The sequence below is a fragment of the Staurois parvus genome, unplaced genomic scaffold (genome assembly GCF_062004578.1).
Source record: "Staurois parvus isolate SC_StPar_1 unplaced genomic scaffold, SC_StPar_1.0 ptg000131l, whole genome shotgun sequence".
Lineage (NCBI taxonomy): Eukaryota > Metazoa > Chordata > Amphibia > Anura > Ranidae > Staurois > Staurois parvus.
Window position 1 is genome coordinate 8369922 of NW_028317927.1, and position 17977 is coordinate 8387898.

The following is a 17977-nucleotide window of genomic DNA, read 5'->3' on the forward strand; positions in this document are numbered from 1 at the left end:
CCTCTGCTACTTAACTGACCAGATCAATATACCAGGAGTTTAATTGACTTGATGCTATACTATGATTAAAAAAAAAGTGTTCCTTCAATTTTTTTGAGCAGTGTACAAAGAGCACGTGTTAACTTCTTCAGCCCCAGCCATTGCATAAAAATGGTTGCAGGGCGGCATGGCTGGGCAAAACCACGTTTTAAAACGCGGGTGTCAGCAGCGGGTCTCCACCGCCGGTCATTACCAGCCATTTCCCTGCGATTAGCGGTGAACGCGGACAGAGAGCAGGGCTGCATTGTTTATACACAGCCCTGCTATCTGTCAGTTGCCTGTCAGCTCATGACAAGCTGAAGAGGGAGAGAAGAGTTTCTCTCTCTCGATCAGCCTGTCCCCGTGTCCAGCACACACCCCCGCCCCCTAGTAAAACACTTCCCTCACACAGTTAACACTAAAAATGTTAACTCCTTCCTCCCCAGTGCCATTAGTACAGTGTCAGTGGGGTTTTTTTTCAACTGATCACTGTATTGGTGTCACTGGAGATGTGAGTGACCCAAAGTCAGTTCCCCCCCAGTGTCAAAATGTCCACCGCAGTCCCGCAATCCTGCTAAAGTCGCTGATCGCCGCCATTATTACTATAAAAAAAATTAAAAATCCCAGTATCTTTCCCGCCATTTGTAAATGCTATAACTTTCATGTAAACCAATTAATTTACATGTATTGGGATTTTTTTTAGCAGAGACATGTCGCAGAATGCATTTTGGATGAAATTTGTGACAAAATTTGATTTTTAAATTTTTTTTACTGGACATGTTTTATAGCAAAAAGTCCAAAATATTGTTTTTTTTCTCAAAATTGTCAGCCTTTTTTTTTTATAGCGCAAAAAATTAAAACCGCACAGGCGATCAAATACCACCGAAAGAAAGCTCAATTTGTGGGGAAAAAAGGATGTAAATTTAATTTGGGTGCAGTGTTGCATGACCGCGCAATTGTCAGTTAAAGTAACGCAGCGCCGTAACACAAACCTCTTCTGTAACCGCTTCCTGACCACCCTACAGCAGAAATACTGCTACAGGGCGGCATGGGTACGCAAAATCACATATATATATACGTGATTTGCGCTCCCGTGGTTTTCACACCCCTCCCAGATGGCGTCAGATTGCCCATCAGTACACCAGTCATCACATTTAACCCCTTGATTGCCAGGAGCACGCTCATGTACAATAAACCTCCATTGCTAGTATAGTGTCTGAACGGGTCAATATCTTTGATCAGGTCAGCACTATACCAGCGTTCACATTAGTATAGCGTCCCCAAAAACGCAGCATTAGCGGGATCAGCCCTGGCACCTGCCAGCACTTGCGTTTAGCCCCTACGCTTACCCCCCCCCCTTCTCCCCCAGCAAGTGCAGTGTCAGTAGGTCACTGTCACTTGATACATTGCACACAAAACCGCAGTGTTCGCAGAATCAGGCCTGATCTCTGTCAGCACTTGCCAGTAAATTTTGATGACTCTCATATGCAGCAGAGTGCCAGTACTAGTGCCACTCTACCTTTTGGTGAACTGGCGAGTACCAGCGGTCTAGTACATTCTGGTCTTTCACATACCTCCTTGATTTTTGGAGCTGTTTTTCACAGAATATCTGTATGCGTTGATTGTGGATCAAAGCAGTTTATATGCACAACAATTTATTGCCGCCAACCTAAATTCAAACCTTGCCAGACCATTCGCATGGAAACTCATTACGGTTTTCAAATTTACATTTTTTTGGGCCTAACCCTCAACATAGGCATTACTAAAAGAAATGAATTGCGGTTGTATTGGTCTGCAGACCCGATTCATCATATGCCGTGTTCTCTGCTGCCATGGCCATGCATAGATATGAGAGTATAATGTGTTTTATACATTTCAGCCACAAAACACTCTGTCATCCTCGGGGTGACCCTGAATTTGACCGGCTCCACAAAATTCAGCCCCTCGCAAATCACCTTAACCTAAAATTTGCAGATGTCTATACTCCCCAGCAAAACATCTGCGTTGATGAGTCCCTTATTAATTTTTCTGGCTGCCTTGCATTCAAACAATTTCTCTCCAGCAAGCGTGCCAGATATGGGGTCAAGATGTAGAAGACCTGTGAGAGGACAACAGGCTATACTTATAAGTTTCGGATTTACGAGGGAAAAGATAGTCACGTGGAGCCCTCCGGATGCCCAGACTACATGGGGAGCAGTGGCAAGATAGTTTGGGACTTGGTGTCATCATTTCTCCATATGGGGTACCACTTATACGTGGACAATTTTTATTCAAGCGTGCCACTATTTAGACTATTTATTCAATCTTGGAACTGGCACTTGTGGCAAAATGTGACCTAATGTGTGCCCACCATTAGAAGTGGGTGGATGCAGGGTGGTATATTCTAATGCTTGGCATACCACACACATTTTCTGGCAGAGATTTCTTCTCATTTTTTCATTCAGTCCACTGGCTGCATACAAAAAAAAAAAAAAGAACATAGCATATATACCCAACAAGGACCAGCGATGTACTGGTACATCACTGGATTTGAATGGTTATACCAGTATGATGCCTACAGCTGCAGGCATCATCCTGGTGTTGTTTTTTTCAGCCGGTGATCGGCTTTCATGTAAAAGCAATCCTAGTGGCTAATTAGCTGCAAGATTGCTTTTACAAGCAGTGGGAGATGATGTCCCCCCTCCCCCACTGCCTTCTCGGGCAGTCCCGTGCCATCAGGGGAACCTGAGAATCCAGCTGGTGTTTCTGCCAGCTGACCATAGGGCTGATTGGAGACCAGAATGGTGCCAATCATCTCTATAGTCTAAGAATTCGGAAGCTACAAGCATTTCATCACTTCAGTTTCGCAGGATATAAACAGTGCCATTTGTAAATTGGGAAAGCATCTGATCACACCGATTTTGGTTTGATTAGATAATGTAAGGGCAGAGGAGATATCTAGAGTCTGATAGACCCCAGATTTCTCAAAAAAGAATATGACAATGCCCATTGAAGTTATAGGGGTTATTTGCATTACCTGTTATAGCATTAAAAGTGATTAAAAAAAAATGAAAAAAGGATGTAAATATAATTAAAAAAAAATCAAAATAACTAAAAAAAAAATAAATTGCCCCTCCCATGCACGCACACCTGTGTGCACAAGCCTTGACCCTGTGCCATTATGTAAACAGCGATTGCACCATGCACGTGAGGTATTGCCGTGAATGTCAGATCAAGGGCAGTGATTCCAACACTAGACCTCCTCTGCAAATCTAAAATGGTGTCTTTTAAAGCGCTGCCTATGGATATTAAAAATGTTTGCAGTTTGTCGCCATTGCATGGGGCATGCGCAGTTTTAAAGCATGTCATATTTGGTATCTATTTACTCGGCATACCATTATCTTTTATATTTTACCAAATAATTGGCCAATATATTGTGTTTTTGTGTAATAAAAGTAAAAAAAGTTTTGTTTTTTTTTAAATTGCTTTTGAAAAATAGCTGCGCTAGTACTATGTGCCATAACAAATTGTAGTACCCACCATTTTATTCACTAGGGTGTCTGCTTTAAAAAAAAAAAAAAAAAAAAATATAATGTTTGGGGGTTTAATACTGATTTTTTTTCATGTGAACAAAAAGGCTTGGTCTTCAGGTTAGAAGAGTGAATGATGTGTGGCATAAACCTCTAATGCTGGGCACAAAACACCCCCCAAAATGACCCCTTTTTGGAAAGTAGTCACCCCAAACTATTTGCTGAGAGGAATGTTGAATCAATAGAAGAATTTATTTTTTTACCACAAGTTTTTGGAAAATGACAAATTATATATATATATATATATATATATATATTTATTTTTTTTACACAAAATTGTCACTTGAATGATTTACTGCTCACACATGCCATGGGTATATGTGGAATTACTCCCCAAAATACATTCTGCTACTTCTCCCGAGTATGGGGGTACCAAATGTGAGAGACTTTTTGGCAGTCTAGCCAAGTACAGGACCCCAAAATCCAATAAGCACCTTCAGGCTTTTAAAGGGCTTTATTTCCTCATTACACTTCCAGACTACCTATCACAGTTTCGGAGGCCCTGAAATGCCAGGATAGCACCTAACCCCCCCCCCCCCAAATAACCCCTTTTTGGAAAGTAGACACCCCAAGGAATTTGATAAAAAGCACGGTAAGCATTTTGCAGATCTCATTTGTTGCCACAAGTTTTTGGAAAATTAAGAAAAAAAACAAAAACATATTTTTTCTATTTTTTTTATATTTCAAAACCTTGTGAGAAAAAATGGGGCTATCCTGGCATGGAGCAATTAAGACCTGCTCCTGGTGCTCTGGACTTGTGATACCAGGAAGATGACATCTAGTGGCCCACCACCAGGACCAGTCAGGGGCCCCCTCTAACGCGTTTCGTGTAAATAACTCCCTCTGAGGAAGTGTTATTTACACAAAACGCGTTAGGGAGGTGCCCCTGACCTGTGTACATATACCACAAGGCTATCCTGACTGACACCGGGGTGGCCAGATCAGATCCGGATGTAAGTTTTATTTTAATCTGTATATGCTGGAATTTTGCTAATTAAAGACCTACTACACTATTAGAAGCTTTCTTGGGGCTCATCATTTCCATGGGAGCACGCTTTTGAAGGTTCCTGATGATTTGGAGTGATGTGTGACTTCCCCCTCCCCCGCTGGTGATTGTCCTGGTGGATGGCTTAACCCCTTCACGCCTAAGGGTAAAACAAATCTAAATGCCTAAGCACAATTCTGCAACGTTGACGTGTTAGTAAAACCGTACATATCGTCACAACTACTTTGTACATCCAGGTGGATTATACCTTGTTTTTTTCAGGACAAATTGGGCTTTCATTTGGTGGTAAATGGTCATGGATAGCTCCTAATTTTTTTTTATTATTAAAGGAAAACTGGGCCAAAATAGTAAAAAAAATAATTTTTTTAAATTTAACTGTGTGTTTCTTGTTACGACCATAACGTACCACCAAAGAACAACTCAAAATACATTCTCCAGTTCTTGACGATCGCAGCGATACCATATATGTGTATGTTATTTGTTGTTTGTACCCGTAGTACAGTCCAGAAACAACAGTGCGCATTTTGTTTTTGTCTTTTTTTTTTAATATAAAACACACTGTCACTGACATTGACATTAACACTAACTGACACTGATACCAATGTTTTTTTTTTTTTTTAAATCCTGACCTTTGACCCTGACCTTGACCCAAACACTAACCCTGGTACTGAACTAGATCAAACCTTGATCTAGGTATTTTTCTTTATTTTTTCTTTTATTTTTTAATATTTATCTTTTTTTTTTTTTACAAACTTTTTTTTCTCTCTCTGTGTCAGGAGTTCGAGAGATACAATGTATCTCTCTTCTCCATTCATAGAGAGAGAGAAAACAAGGGGGCCGGGCTGCACAGTGATTGATCACTGTGATAGCCAATCAGAGGCTATCACAGCGATCACGTGACCCGGAATCGGGAGTCCCGGGTCCCGATCGTTAGAACGGGACCCGGGGCTCTCAGTGACACCGCGGTCTTGGTGCTGGGAGCGCGCCGAGCGGCGCGCTCCCAGCACAAAGACAGGTACGCAAATATGTGGCCCCACGGAAAAAAGCCCAGGTCCGTGAGGCCGCATATTTGTGTTACGTCGGCGTCAAGGGGTTAAGAATACACCTAGACTGATGACATCTAGTGGCCCACTTGCAGATGACATCTTCCTGGTATCACAAGTCCAGAGCACCAGAAGCGGGTCTTAATTGCTCCACGCGCAGTTAATACGCTATCTAGTTAGTGCAGCAATGTTTGTACATTCACAAGAACACAAGAGTCACGGTTATCCTTGATCATGGATTTTTTGGACACTTGCACATAATCACTTTGCTTTACCACTAAATATGGACTGAGTTACTTAACATATGTTATTGTGCAATTATTTATCTGATTTTATTAATATTAGCGCTGCATACTTTTTGACATTTCTCATATTGGGTTTTAGAGGTTACCTTTTATGCTAGCGGCTTTATATTTATGTTCCCAGCGCTCAATTACCACTTTTATATATGGACACCATTAACTGTTCAGTTTGTATGCGTCCATTAGTAAAGTGGTGCTGTGTCCAGATGTGGAGATCAGCGTTATATAAACACTGCATTCTACTCATTCAGGCTGCAGACCGAAATTAGAGCAATCTATGACCAGCTTTAAACAACCTGGCCTTTGAGTACCAAAGTCAAGCTTCCAAACTGTGTAGAGGACAAAATGAGCAGCAACATAAAAAAAAATTAAAAATATACATTGCAGATAATGGTGCACCGAAATTAAAATTCTGGTGCCGAAACCGAAAATTCAGGATGCACTTGGCCAAAAACCAAAAGGGACAGTTTTTTTTAAAAATGAATATATATTTTTGGAAAAAAAATACACTTTAATGATAAAAAAACCCCACAATATATACCCCATTTTTTTTTGGGAAAATACGAAAGATGTTATGCCGAGTAAATCAATACCTAACATGTCATGCTTTAAAATTGCGCATGCTTGTGGAATGGCGTCAAACTACGGTACTTAAAAAATCTCCATGGGTGACACTTTAAAAATTTCTACAGGTTACCAGTGTAACATTACAGAGGAGGTCTAGTGCTAGAATTATTGCTCTTGCTCTGATGTTTGTGGCGATATTTCACGTGTGGTTTGAACACCATTTACTGTACATAGCCTACGTATGTGTTCACCACAGGGGGGATGGGGGCACTTTAAACTTTTTTTTTTTTTTTTACACTGTCCCTTTAAAAGAAAAAAAAATGTAATCACTTTTATTCCTATCACAAGGAATGCATGCATCCCTTGTGATTGAAATATTTAGTGACAGGTCCTCTTTATGGAAAGATAAGGGGTCAATAGGACCCCACATCTCTCCTCTACAATGTAAAGCATTAGATAAAAGAAAAAGCATTAATCTAGTGCTTTATAAAAAGAAAAAAAAAATAATAATAATAATACAGCCTTGTTTACAAGATGGTGGAACCAGAAGCAACATCGCTCTGGTCCTCCAAGGGCATAGAGATGAGTGAGGCCATCTTTCCTTCATTTCTATGCCCAGTGCCAGGATCGTTCAGTGGTTTCTCAGGTAAGGCTGAGAACTACAGAGCGTCAGCACGGATTATTTTCGGCACCTGTATCAGTGCTTATTTTCGTATAGGCCAATAGGGGTGTTTTCGGTGTATCCCTAATTTCTTCACTAATCTAGAGCATTCCTCAGATCCATATTCTCTGAGTAAAGATGGGTAACTATTGTTTTTTGCTTTTTCTATCAACCGTTTTTAAATGCAGCAGTTGAAAAATGACTTCTAAATACAACTGAGGGTTTTTTGTCAGGTTTTATTTGTTTTTAAAAAATGCAGCAATTGTACACTGCTTTTGCTGCACATCACATTTTGTTACAATACCTTTAGAGTTACTTGCTGTCCCTACTCAAGCTGTGTTGCTAACCTTCATTTCACAACTTGGTGGAAAATGGTACATAATAACCAAAAGGTAATCAAGTTGAATGGCAATTGAGTTTTGCATGCATAAAAAAGCAGATATAAACTACAAAGCCGAACATTTCCACAGTTTGAAAGTGGCCTTTTCCCAAAGACAAATACCATCTAGATACAATGCACCTGGGTGGCAAGGGGGATTACCCAGATCTTCACCTACTAGTCAACATCAGAGATGAACAGCATAGTCCCACTCTATTGTGCAGATGTAAAAGGAGGGAGGGACGTATAAAAAAAAAAAAAAAAAGTTTACTGGCATAAGACAGTATCTTGTTCCTTAACGTATCGCTTTGCACAAAGCTGCTACAGAGCATTGCAGCAATTCTCCTAAACTACTTGACATATTCCAAATGAGTGCTAAAACTAATGACATGTGGGATAGGTTTCCCTGCAGCATGTAGAGAATATTCAAATTATTTTGGAATCAGTCTTCCAGCTTTCAATTTTTAAATTAAAAAGTAACCAATTTTATACATTAAAAAAGGTAGAATATTTAACACAAATAGCTTTAACACAAGACCTATTCAAACTAAATTTATCTACATTGCATACAAATTAGTTCCACACTGAATTGACAGTTCACTGAATAAGTAGCTCCACAATAGCACATCTGCCTTTATTGCTCTTATGCATATGGTGCTCTCTGAAGGCACTGTGGTATGGATTAGAAAACATGGAATGACTTTGGTGGAATCATTTGGAATGACTTGAATAATTGCTGTACAAGTCGTCATTCTGGAAAAGTTATGTGAAATCCGTGGTTTTATTTTTTTTGTCCCGATCAACAGAAAAAAAAAAGAAAAAAAAGTAACAGTTCATGTTATACTTCACAGGAGAACAAAAATTATCTGCAGGCAGACTTTTTACATGCCCATCCTGATGCTCTGGATGATCTGGAAGATGGCTGTAGAATAAGAAAAAGATTGGATAAGCTTACTTTAAAAAAAACAAAAAAACAAAAACATTTGAACACGTTATTTGCACTGTAAACTAGGGCTGGACAAATTCTGTTTTTCAAGCTGCCAGAGCGATCTAAATGAGTATTTTGTATGCTGTTCCATTGCAGTTATGATAACCCCCACTAGATGGTGCCTAGTAGAACTGGATTTCCACATTGACTGCAGGTCCATTAGCTTCCACTAGATGGTGCCTAGTTTTACCTCTGAACACTCCAAAAACAGATCAGCATTGCAGGCATCCATGGACCTAAACATTATAAGGAAAATAGAGCTGTGTCTGCAAGAAAAGTTTTTTTTTATTTCTACACAATTGTTTAGAAGTTAAAAAACGTACCGACTTTGTGTCCCACTTCCCTGGACATACTCAATACCTTCCGTTTTGGGATCAAGCAAGGATCTCTATATACAGTTGTATATTTACATTGAGTGATGTCCTGAGTGATGTGAAGTGAGAATACATGTGCATCTCTTGTGATATGGAACACAAAGTCAGCTCGAATTTTTAAATCTACATTACCATGGCATTTACAGCAATTGTGTAGAAAAACAATCTTTCTTGGAGGGCACAGCTCTAGTCTTCTTTATTATGTGTATACACAGGCGTTTGGTCTGTGGTAGACTGCAATATAGGTTCATGGTTTTGGGAGTGTACACTAATTAAATCATAGACTCTGGACAAGGGAAGACTTTGTAGGCCACGATCCAATTTAATTTTCATGATTTTCTCAATGAGTCTAAAGTGTATGTTCTTTACTGCGTTTTTGTTGTGTGTAAAGTAGTAAGAACATACATGTCAATGCAATGCCAGTTGGCTCAGTACACAATACAGCAAGAGAGCATACGGGTCAGTGCCAGAGTGAGAACATGCGGGTAAGGACAGTGGGAGTGAAAATACATATGGATCTTTTTGGTGAGAGTAAAAGCATACATGGGTCGGAACCGCGAGTGTGAGAAAATAGCAATTATCTGGTGAGATTACACATGGGTCAGAACTGTAAGAGAACATATGGATTTGTCCGGCGAGTATGAGAGAACACATGGGTCAGAACTGTAAGAGAACATATGGATTTGTCCGGCGAGTATGAGAGAACACATGGATCGGTACCGTGAGAGTGAAAACACATGGATCGGTACCGTGAGAGTGAAAACACATGGATCGGTACCGTGAGAGTGAAAACACATGGATCGGTACCGTGAGAGTGAAAACACATGGATCAGTACCGTGAGAGTGAAAACACATGGATCAGTACCGTGAGAGTGAAAACACATGGATCAGTACCGTGAGAGTGAAAACACATGGATCAGTACCGTGAGAGTGAAAACACATGGATCAGTACCGTGAGAGTGAAAACACATGGATCAGTACCGTGAGAGTGAAAACACATGGATCAGTACCGTGAGAGTGAAAACACATGGATCAGTACCGTGAGAGTGAAAACACATGGATCAGTACCGTGAGAGTGAAAACACATGGATCAGTACCGTGAGAGTGAAAACACATGGATCAGTACCGTGAGAGTGAAAACACATGGATCAGTACCGTGAGAGTGAAAACACATGGATCAGTACCGTGAGAGTGAAAACACATGGATCAGTACCGTGAGAGTGAAAACACATGGATCAGTACCGTGAGAGTGAAAACACATGGATCAGTACCGTGAGAGTGAAAACACATGGATCAGTACCATAAGAGTGAACATATGGATCAGTACCATAAGAGTGAACATATGGATCAGTACCATAAGAGTGAACATATGGATCAGTACCATAAGAGTGAACATATGGATCAGTACCGTGAGGGTGAACATATGGATCAGTACGGCAAGAATGAGAGAGCATAAGGGTAAGCTTTGTAGCATGTGGGTCAGTGTAGTAAGACAGACTATTTGGGTCAAAACTATGAAAGTGAGTGTACATACGGGTCAGAGCTGTAAGCACAAGTGGGTCAGAGCTGTGAGCATATGGATATGTTTGGTGAGAATAAAAGTACATAAGGGTCAAAACCAGGGTGGATAAAAATCAATGATTTAAAAAAAAAAAAAAAAAAAAAAAAAGTTTTTTTTTTATTTAAAATCTGATTTTTTTTTAAATAAAATGCTTTTTGAGGAAAATATATTACCATCCAAAGGTTATTCCATCATGAAATAAAGATTAGTATTTTAATTATGTAGAATAAGGCTGTATATGTTTAATTTTTTTGGTAAATAAATTCCATTAATCCATTCACAATGTCATGCTCTTCCAGAGGTTTTTGTAAGATTATTGGGCAGTTTCTCTGCCTACAAGATATTATCACAGATGTTGGCTTACTTTTGCAGTTCTCAAAACTGAATTTGACTCAGCGGAGATCACATGCCTCTTCTTCACAGCAAAAATGTTATAACATGAACAGAGTTAAGAAAAAGACCTTCATCCTAACTTCTACAAACCTATGAATACAGAATCAACCCCTTCAGTGCTAAGTTTCAAGAAATTCAGTGAATAGAATAGAAACAATATGTTTCTGATTGTTTGGAGTGGACTAGATCTGCACAAGAAGAAAGTGAAGCTAAGTGTGAGGAGGAAGGGGCTGACAGTCTAAGTTTCTTAAAATATATATCTTTTGTTTAGCCAAATTAGTTAACAAACATGGATGTTTGTTGAAACAATAACATTACAGCATATGTTATTTGCTTAAGTTGAATAAATCTATTTAAATTATTAAGGTAATGATTATTTTTCTCCTTCCTAAGTACAACAGAAAAGTTGTACAAATATGAATGATTAACCTATTAACCTGGGGTTAAAAAAAACTAATATGAAAAGTTGTTGTTCTAAAAATCTTCATCTACTTGCATATTAAAGTTATACCAGCAAGAATTAGTCTTTATGTAGAAAACTAGGATTTAAATCAAGCCTTACTGATTAGTGGTTTAAATCGTGATTTAAATCAAATCCACCCTGGTCAGAACCACAAAAGTATACATGGGTTAGTACAGTAAGAATGAGAGAACAAAACTTAGAGCTGAACTTCACTCTCTCAATCAACATTGACTATTTTTAATCTTTATGCTGCAAGCATTAGTAAATAGGAAAGTATATTATATTTACTGGTTCTAAACTTATTTTCTTCAGTTACTTCCTGGATTCCTGGCCAAGGCAAATGATGCTGTAAATCCCAGGGGTCTTCGGGAGAGGGTTCTCAGCTAACCGCACCTTCCTGCATGCCTAATCTAAGGGCAGATGGATTCCAGGAAGTAAATGCTACATGGGTCATCTGTCCCTACTCAAGTTGGCCACAACCAGAAATGCCAGGGGGTGTTTTAAAATGATTTTTCAGCAAAATAAAGCATGGAGATGCGGATGGATGGGTGAATTTGCTCTAAATTTTTAAAAAGGAATTAAATAGCGTTTCTGGTTTGTGTTGTTTAGATAGAGTGTAGATCAGACTTGAACTTCATCCAGTCCATTTTCCTTTCCATAGGCCACTTTCCTTTGATGTTTCTTTATGCCATAGACATACTCAATCTACACTCAAGCCCAGAGAATCCTGCATTTTCCTTTTCTCACCCACTGCTCTGCTGCTCCTTTCCAGACCCTCGCTGTCATCTTGAAGCACCCATGATCAGAAGCCAGCTGTCTTTTCCTCATTCGTACAGAAGCCCCCTGATGAGGTGCCCTTGATTTTGCACATGTGCAGACACTCCAGTCTTTAATGGGGCACAGGCTTCAAACAAAACATGTCAACCTCCTGGGATGTATGATGTAGATATCCCAGGAGGCTATGGGCAGCTGATCATACGTCATCCTCCCCCTCAAACATAAAGGTCCGCTTCCAGCTGATCATAGGTCATCCTCCCCCTTGTACATAAAGGTCCTCTTCCAGCTGATCATACGTCATCCTCCCCCTCGTACATAAAGGTCCTCTTCCAGCTGATCATACGTCATCCTCCCCCTCCTACATAAAGGTCCTCTTCCAGCTGATCATACCTCATCCTCCCCCTCCTACATAAAGGTCCTCTTCCAGCTGATCATACGTCATCCTCCCCCTCGTACATAAAGGTCCTCTTCCAGCTGATCATACGTCATCCTCCCCCTCATACATAAAGGTCCTCTTCCAGCTGATCATACGTCATCCTCCCCCTCATACATAAAGGTCCTCTTCCAGCTGATCATACGTCATCCTCCCCCTCATACATAAAGGTCCTCTTCCAGCTGATCATACGTCATCCTCCCGTTCATACATAAAGGTCCTCTTCCAGCTGATCATACGTCATCCTCCCCTTCATACATAAAGGTCCTCTTCCAGCTGATCATACGTCATCCTCCCCCTCATACATAAAAGGTCCGCTTCGAGCTGATCATACGTAATCCTCCCCTTCATACATAAAAGGTCCGCTTCCAGCTGATATGTCATCCTCTCCTTCATACATAAAGGTCCTCTTCCAGCTGATCATACGTCATCCTCCCCTTCATACATAAAGGTCCTCTTCCAGCTGATCATACGTCATCCTCCCCCTCATACATAAAAGGTCCGCTTCGAGCTGATCATACGTAATCCTCCCCTTCATACATAAAAGGTCCTCTTCCAGCTGATCATATGTCATCCTCTCCTTCATACATAAAGGTCCTCTTCCAGCTGATCATATGTCATCCTCCCCCTCATACATAAAGGTCCGCTTCCAGCTGATCATACGTCATCCTCCCCCTCATACATAAAGGTCCGCTTCCAGCTGATCATACGTCATCCTCCCCCTCATACATAAAGGTCCGCTTCCAGCTGATCATACGCCATCCTCCCCCTCATACATAAAGGTCCGCTTCCAGCTGATCATACGCCATCCTCCCCCTCATACATAAAAGGTCCACTTCCAGCTGAAGCACTAGCAAGCAAACCTTCGTAGATTTAGATAATGTAGCGAAGGGAGAGATTTTTTTTTCCTCTCTTTGCTGGCTGTGTCCCAGTTAAGATTCATTTTGAATGATCCTGATCACCAATGTCACCAGAAAGTGAGGGTACAGCCTAAATGTTAAACTACCTCCAGAACAGGAATACCTGTTCCTGCGACAACTCTCTCCCAGAGAGCTTCCCTTATACTAGAAAGACATCCTCGCACTTCCTTTTGAATTTACAGAACAGGAAGTGAAGAGAAATCTCCCACGAAACACTGATGGTAGAAAAAACTGGCAGTGGGTTTAACACTTCCCAACTCTATCCAAAATTAAAAAATTAAAGTTTTGGCTTTAGATGAACACTGTCATAACTCCTTTGTATAAGGGAAACAACAAATATCCATTTTAAAGCCTCATTCCAGGCTTTAGCGGTGTGAACAGAGTGAGATCTATAGTCTCCTGTCACCCTGCTGTGATGACGTCATCCTCTTCTGAATTCCGAGAGGACCCCACTGCTGGATATCCAATTGGAAGTGTCCAGGTCACGGAGTCACTGATGTGGACACCTGATAAGGGACCTAAGCAGGAAGTAAACAGATCACTCCAGGCTGCAGTGACACGTGAACGTGGCACTAATCTCCAATTTGTCACTTTTACCTAAGGTAAGCAAATAATAAAGATTTCCTGTAAGTAAAATTAATATCTCCTAAACAGGCACCTTTCAGGAGATATTCACGTTTTGCAGCCAGTGATGTCCCTGGTGCATGTGCTCTGAATTGAGGGTACAATGAACATGCCACCAATATGGACCTCTGTGCCACAGCTTCAATTCCCATACACATGCGTGGGAGTAAGGACATCGCAGCTCAGCCAATCAGTTGAAGCCTGCAAACCTAGACGAAAGAATGGATGAAAGCCCTGTTAGCGGTAACAGGTCTTCGTTTTCCAGGCAAGTCTTTCAGAATGCGGTAGTATGCACTGCACACTGACATTAACTTGCGGGAGGACCAGATTTTTTTCAGGACTTTACAACTGCTCTAAGACATGTTAAAAAGGGTATTTGCTCTAGATACATACCTATGTGTGTTGCAACTGACGTGTTTTTCCAAAATTATTTGTGGTGCATTTTTTATACATTTTGCAGTTTTTGGGAAGTTTTTGTTAGGGGGAGGTGTTTGTTGTCATGCAGATGAAAAACACAGCAGAAACGCATTATAAACAAAGCAATAACTGCGTTTGATGGGATTCCATTGAAACAAAAATGCAAACTTCTACAGGTAAAAAAAGTCCCTGACCCTTTCCAAAAAAAAAAAAAACGCACTGGCTAAAAACTCAGAGTTGTGAACTATAAGAAATCAAAACAAATGTTTCTGCTAACTGGTAAATGCACTGGATACGGCACAAGTGTGAGCCTAGCCTCGGAATTTTTTTCCTAGTCCTACAATTGGATTTGGGGAAAAAAAAGGGGGGGGGGGGGTACAAGGAATACATCCTGAAGTGGGGTTTTACAACATGCCTATTAGCAGTGTGTTTATAAAATGCAGACGTGGACATGGGACTCAACATATGGCAACACCAAGAGTGACCCAGGATGGCGTAATGTTGGTTTTAGGAGATGAACACTTACTACACCTCCAGTTACCTGCAATACAATGTGATTTTAGTGCCAAAAAGCAGAAGACCGAGCTGATAGCATCAGAAATTAGAGTGCTATCCCGGAGGTGTCAGAACACAACAGCTCCTAGTGATGGACAATGACAACACTGAAGACCTCAGGAGAGAAGAGAGGAAGGGAAGTGGTGAGGAGGCCCTGTGTGCAGTACGAATATATATATATATATATATACATACACACACACACATATATATACACACATATACATACATACACACACAGATGTGTGCAGAAGACCAGCAGGGGCCGAGCTCACAGGAAACACTGAAGGAGAACTAGTAACGGGGGAGATTAGGTGTCCAGTCTGAGATCATCTGGAAAATCACATCGGCCAACTTATCTGCTACCACCGATCTACAATCTGGAACCACCAATCTGGACACGGCTTACCCTACACATATGTATAGGTACTGATCCCTGATAACGTGTGACCGCTGAAGGACTAGTCATTTGTATGGGAGGGTCATGGACCTGGGAGTCAATGAGAGCACCTTGGAGGTCACCATACATGGTACAATGGACTTTAGATTTACCAAAGCTATGTAACAAGAGCACCAACCTGGTCTACCCAGACAATTCACTATACAGCTGAATTAGATCTGAAGGAGATTGTTCAATCAGATTGTAAGGTGTGTGCTGGCACACACAACTATCTGACCCTGGCAGGGATTGCTGGTACTTGTAGCTCCTTCAGTGATTGGCCAATAGTAATGTAAATAGAGAATGCACCCACCGGATCCGCAGACCACGAAGATGAAGAGGGCCAGTAACCAGGGACCTACCGATGACTTCTCGTCCGTGGCGTTCCTCTATAGACAGGAGAGACAATGATCAGCCCCGGCCAGCCGGCTCCCCCTCTCCCCTCCTCCCTCTCTATCCAGCACATACCGCGGTCTTGGCCACGTTGCCCCTCTGTGTGATGTTCTTGCTGTGTTTCTCGTTTGCCATTCGGATTCTCTGTTTGGCCACCATGTCTGCGGTGCGGCGGATGGATCAGGTCCCTATGGAACGATCACCTGGCTTGCAGGGTGTGTGAGTTGTAAATAGTGACCCGCCGAGGTGCCAGCGTAGGCAATTCCACAGTCCCGCCCACAACCGGAACTACGTCTGACGACACACGTAATGAGGCTTCGGCAAATAGTCCCTCCCACACGTGGTAGTGCGGCGCTGTCAGCGGTGTACAGTGGTCATAGCATAGCCTAGGCGGGTCGGGGCGTTCCATTGTGTGCCCGCCCACTTCCCGGCACAGCCGACACTCCCTGGCTGTATTGAGTGTGTTCCCGTCCTGTGTGCACTGGTAGCTCTCCGTGTACTGGTGGAGGGCGGGAGAGGAGTTTAGTGTCTGTAGGGCTAGTAAAGCTCTGTGATGGAGGTGTGCTGGTCTTCATTCATCGCAGTGTTCACAGGCCGGACTATCTTCTGCAAACTGTACCTCAAATCATTCCTCTGAGGGAAGCCAATGGCAATATTGTTCCCAGGTCACCGAACACTGTCTCATGTATCTCCCCCCTACCTACCTATTCTCCTCCTTGGGGGGGGTGCAGTTTTGTCATCTTCACATTGTGAAGCAAGCGGTGTGTAAAAAATATCAGGTACACCGCCTCATACATTCCACGCAACACCGCTGAGCCACATACATTCCACATGACATCGCTGCACCACATACATGCCACGTCGCTAAGCCTCATACATTCCACGCGACGTCGCTGAGGCGCATACATTCCACGCGACGTCGCTGAGCCGCATACATTCCACGCGACGCCGCTGAGCTTCATATATTCCACGTGACGTCGCTGAGGCGCATACATTTCACGTGATGTCGCTGAGCCCCATACATTCCCTGTGACATCACGGAGGAACAGAAGTATTTGAACACCCTGCGATTTTGCAAGTTCTCCCACTTAGAAATCATGGAGGGGTCTGAAATTCACATTGTAGGTGCATTCCCACTCTGAGAGACAGAATTTACAAAACAAATTCAGGAAATCACATTGTATCATTTTTAAAGAATTTATTTGTCTTGCACTGCTGAACATAAGTATTTGAACACCTAAGAAACAGCAAGAATTCTGGCTCTCAAAGACCTGTTACTGTGCCTTTAAAAAGTCCACCTCTACTCCACTCATTAATCTAACTTAGTAGCACCTGTCTGAGCTCTTTAAAGACACCTGTCCACCCCACAGTCAGTCAGACGCCAACTACTACCATGGGCAAGACCAAAGAGCTGTCAAAAGACACCAGAGACAAAATTGTGGACCTCCACAGGGCTGGAAAGGTCTATGGGGCAATTGCCAAGCAGCTTGGTGAAAATAGATCAACTGTTGGAGCAATTGTTAGAAAATGGAAGAGGCTAAAGACGACTGTCAGTCTCCCTCAGACTGGGGCTCCATGCAAGATCTCACCTCGTGGGGTATCACTGATGATAAGAAAGGTGACGAATCAGCCCAAAACTACAAGGGAGCAGCTGGTCAATGACATGAAGAGAGCTGGGACCACAGTTTCAAAGGTCACTGTCGGTAGAACACTACGCTGTCATGGTTTCAAATCATGCATTGCACGGAAGGTTCCCCTGCTCAAGTTATCACATGTCCAGGCCCGTCTGAAGTTTGCAAATGACCATCTGGATGATCCAGAGGAGGCATGGGAGAAAGTCACGTGGTCAGATGAGACCAAAGTAGAACCTTTTGGTCTAAACTTCACTCGTCGTGTTTGGAGGAAAAAGAAGGATGAGTTTCATCCCAAGAACACCATCCCTACTGTGAAGCATGGGGGTGGTAACATCATGCTTTGGGGGTGCTTTTCTGTGAAGGGGACAGGACGACTGCACTGTATTAAGGAGAGGATGAATGGGGCATTTATTGTGAGATTTTGAGCAACAACCTCCTTCCCTCAGTCAGAGCATTGAAGA

The 17977-nt window shown here is 41.9% G+C and overlaps 1 protein-coding gene across 1 annotated transcript; it reads right to left on the minus strand.

Annotated features, from left to right (window-relative positions):
• Nucleotides 1-7386: 7386 nt before the first annotated feature.
• SERP1 (stress associated endoplasmic reticulum protein 1) lies at nt 7387-16183 on the minus strand. Its single transcript, XM_089672591.1, has 3 exons — nt 15958-16183; nt 15803-15878; nt 7387-8467 (listed from the first exon to the last, which is right to left on the minus strand). Exons 1-3 carry the CDS (start codon nt 16039-16041, stop codon nt 8427-8429), a joined length of 201 nt encoding a protein of 66 aa, XP_089528717.1. The 5' UTR covers nt 16042-16183; the 3' UTR covers nt 7387-8426.
• Between the last annotated feature and the right edge of the window lie 1794 nt (nt 16184-17977).

Excerpts from the sequence above, each read along its gene's own strand:
- SERP1 (XM_089672591.1), bottom strand. The coding sequence starts at position 16,041 with ATGGTGGCCAAACAGAGAATCCGAATGGCAAACGAGAAACACAGCAAG. Across the intron at positions 15,879-15,957 it reads GCAACGTGGCCAAGACCGCG|AGGAACGCCACGGACGAGAA; the intron begins GTATGTGCTGGA and ends TCCTGTCTATAG. Across the intron at positions 8,468-15,802 it reads CTTCGTGGTCTGCGGATCCG|CCATCTTCCAGATCATCCAG; the intron begins GTGGGTGCATTC and ends CTTATTCTACAG.